The sequence below is a fragment of the Gossypium raimondii genome, chromosome 6 (genome assembly GCF_025698545.1).
Source record: "Gossypium raimondii isolate GPD5lz chromosome 6, ASM2569854v1, whole genome shotgun sequence".
Lineage (NCBI taxonomy): Eukaryota > Viridiplantae > Streptophyta > Magnoliopsida > Malvales > Malvaceae > Gossypium > Gossypium raimondii.
Window position 1 is genome coordinate 55,260,336 of NC_068570.1, and position 4,065 is coordinate 55,264,400.

Sequence of the window (4,065 nt, forward strand, 5' to 3'; positions counted from 1 at the left end):
AAGTGTACATAATAAAATTAAAATGTATAAAAATATTAAAATAAAATTTTGGTTGAGCAATAAATTAAAAGTTTTGCTAATCCAATTGGCACATGTTCATATCCCTTAATATGCACATTTTACTGGTTTTTAAAAATAAAATTACTAAAATACCCTCAAATAATATAATTTATTTTAAATATAAAGGGACACTAAAGTAATTTCTCTAATTGAATTGGGACTTGATTGATGCGTGACGACCTCACTAAAAAATTTTATAAACAAATGATGATTCAAAATTGAACTGAATTCCATGGAATTATGACCAACTTTTTTTCTAATTTAAGAAGTAAAAATTAGTAAATTTAGCAATTTCATATGAATATTTTCCTTTATATTTATTTATTTGTTTTAAATATTTACTCTTTCACTACAAAAATTTAAACTATGATCGTAATTGTAAAAGTAACAAATTATCGTAAAAATCGAAAATTAGTATAACATTGTATTGCATATGTTAATTAAATATTTATTTCCACCCTAAAACCTTAAGCAACCTCCACAAACCCTTGCCGGATCTTCTTTCTGATCGGCGGCCGCAGTCACGGCTGCTGACCGGTGATTGAACCTTCATTGACTTATATTTTCTACTCTGTCTCATCTTCATATCCTTAAGTTCAATCTCCATTGGGAACCTTCCAACTCCAAATGCAAACAAATACCACCTAGATTTAACTGGGGTTGCCAACATTGATTCTTTTTTCAACGAAAAATTGAACTTTTCATCGTTGGATCTCTCATTTTCAACCCCAAATTTGTTCTTCGAAACTGATGCCGGCATTGAACATGACTTGTTGAAAAAACCCTTCCTGATCCGTGATTCCTTTGTTGATTTTGATGAAGGAAAAGTCCTCGACTTGTTGAATGGACGCCGTGATGAAATTTTCCAGGGAAACAAACAGCCGAAATCCTTCTTTTTCTCGTTGTTTTCTTGCTTGATTTTGCATTTCAGCCTCTGGGATTTGTTGCCAACGTTGGGTTGGTCTTCTCTGTACGACATAACTTTCCCACAAAAGATTACGTTGTTGCTATTTTCCGGGAAAATCGTAGCAGGAGCGGGAAAATCATCACTGAAGAACTCGAACAAATCACCATTATTATTGCTTTGCTGATTCCTCAAATATTCATCATCGTTCCAGAACTGATTCGAATGATCATCACCGTTCATTGCAAGATCACAAAGAGAAAGTGTTTCCTCTTCATTAGATTCATATCCAAAATCCTGCCATGAATCTTTGATTTGTTGCATGATTCACCCACCTATTGAAAATCAAAGAATCAAAGAAACTATAATATAATGAAAAAGGAAGATGAAATTGAAAAAACTTTGATTTGATGGAAGAATAAATTTCACATATATATACACATTATAAAAATATAGACACTAAGATGGCTTTCTAGAGGAATAAAAATAAAAAGTTATAAGATATTTTATATATCTATTATATACATGTATATATAGATACGACTTCTAGAAGGTGCCTTTTCTAGATGACTTTCTTTTTCTTTTAGTAAAAATAATATATTAAATTCAAAAGCAGTTACTTTGTTTATCTCAGTTTATATTCTAATCACTTATATTTAAAATGTTATATTTTAGTTATTTATGTTATTAATTTGTTACGAAGCAATCACTCTGCCGTTAAGCTCCGTTACCTCTCTAACAGCAATCCTACTTAGATGTCTAACTAGGATGATAATAGTTTTTTCAATCAAAATGGAAAAGAAAAATGAGACAAATGGTTTTTCTTTTCCAGTTCAAGGTATAAATAATTTAAAATTTTCAATTAATTAAATTTATTTAATTAAAAACCTATTCTCGTTCCAGTTAGCGTTTAAAACCCATTTGGACTGCCACGTAGGATTACTATTAGGGAGGTAATGAAATTTAACGGCAAAGTGACCACTTCGTAACAAATCGATAACGTAAGTGACTAAAATCTAATATAAGGTAAACAAAAGTGATTATTTTTATAGTTTACCCATATAATAATAATAATAAAATCTCTCCAATATTATTATACTCAAATTAATAATAAATTGTGATTAAGAAGGGTCTAAACAGGTCAGCTATTGTTGAGACCAATGAGTGGAGCATATAACATTAAGAATTTGGAAAGAATACTTTTTTTTCCTGTGTGAAAATGTGAAATTATTGCGGTGGAAATTAATTAATCATAACTTTTGAATTGTATAAATTTAACATAAAATTCTCTTAATTGAATAAATTAATTGCAACATTTTAGTAAAAGAAAGTTGAAAATGTGGAAATTAATTATGCCCTAAACCTAATTATAATCAAGCCAAAATAGGAAGTCTTTATATTTTGGAGTAAAAACTCAAATTTTGTGGCATTAATATTCTCCATTCAAACCAAAAGACCCAAAATTACTGGGAGATACTTGGAAAATAAAGCATTTTCATTATCATAATTATGTTGTATTTACAAGGAATTCAAACATTTTATAACCCTTAAAACAAGAAATTAGCAAAGTCAATTCAAAGTAAATGGTGAATTCCATAAAGATTTAACTCATGGAATGAATGTAATTTAGGGACAAACTATTGCTTCTTTGAACACAGCTACATGAAATCAAAAAAATTTAAATTATTACTAATTGAGTCTTAATTTGATTGACATAAATATTGTTGTTAATGCAGGAGGGTGTGGGTTTGAGTGTGCTGAAACGTATTATCCTCCTATTTATGAGTTAGAGAGAGGCTACGAATAGTTCTAAGACTTATGTCAAAAAGAACATATATGATCAAAATATGTGTTTTTTAGTGTGGTGGGAGTTAGAAACTTGTTTTAGAGAAGCCAAAAATGAATAAAAAGTTTTGGGAATTGGAGCACAATTTTATCATTGGAGCCTTCGCGGTACGGGCCATAAAATACAAGTTGAATCCGTATAGAACTATTATTCTTCTATTTAACTTTGATTAGAACAGAGTTTTCAACCTTTAAATAGATTTAGTCGAAACTCATATCGTATCTTTCGTTTTTCAACATTAGTGAATTTCTTCTCCTTTGCCCGTAGGTTTTCCCGAAAGGGTTTCCATGTTCTTATTTTTCTTTTCTTATTACTTTACGATTATTCTACAACCATTATTGACGCTTATCATAACATATTGTTTAAAATATTTTTAAAAGCCCATAAATTATTTCAGTTCCCAATTAAGTTCATATATATATATATATATATATAGTATTTTAAGCAAATAAATTATTCAATTTTAATCTAGTAACCTATAGATAAAAGGAAGACTTTAAGGACTTCCAGTAAACACGTCAATGTGTCTTTGTTCTTTCTTTTTCTTTTGTCAACATTTTATAAAGTAATGTTAGAATGTGTTTAGGTTGGGTAAAAGTAATTCATTAAGATTTTTATGACTTATGAATTACGCTAATGGTGTCTGATTTTAGAAATAACGGTATCAGGTTTAAAAATTAAAAAATAAATAAAAAAGTTAATATTACGTTATTTTGTAATTTTTTAAAACTAAAAGGACTAACCAGCAATTTTTTATTTGTAGAACACCAAGGCGATTGCCTGTCCTTTTCTCCATATGGGGTTGTTGCATTAGATGTTTAGGATTTTCAATTGTTAGTTTTTATTTTAACGTAGACCAAGTCATACTAAACCTACACCTAAACTTTGGTGGTTTTTTTTTTTTTAACGTAGACCAGGTTGTAATAAAAAGTAATTTGAAAAATATTTTGAAAATTTCGATTTAAGATTTAAGTGTTTAGTATTGATATCTAAAAGTTAATTTTAAACATAGTATTATAAAGTAACAAATAAATATTTAGTTCAAATTAGTTAATATTATAATATTTTAGTAAGAATATAAAAATAATTTATTATAATTTGTTTTATTTTAATATATGAAATATAAATTTTAAATATTTTTAAGTAATTAATATTAATTATTTATAAAATTTAATTGAATACAATAAAATTTAAATATTATATATTATATATTTAAAATAAATTTCAATAGAAAAGTAATTACGTGCCCAATATA

At 27.5% G+C, this 4,065-nt stretch overlaps 1 protein-coding gene across 1 annotated transcript; it reads right to left on the reverse strand.

The window, feature by feature from the left end:
• Positions 1 to 508: 508 nt before the first annotated feature.
• LOC105772115 (uncharacterized) lies at positions 509 to 1,288 on the reverse strand. Its single transcript, XM_012593440.1, has one exon. The coding sequence runs from the start codon at positions 1,286 to 1,288 to the stop codon at positions 509 to 511; it is 780 nt and encodes a 259-aa protein (XP_012448894.1).
• Positions 1,289 to 4,065: the final 2,777 nt, after the last annotated feature.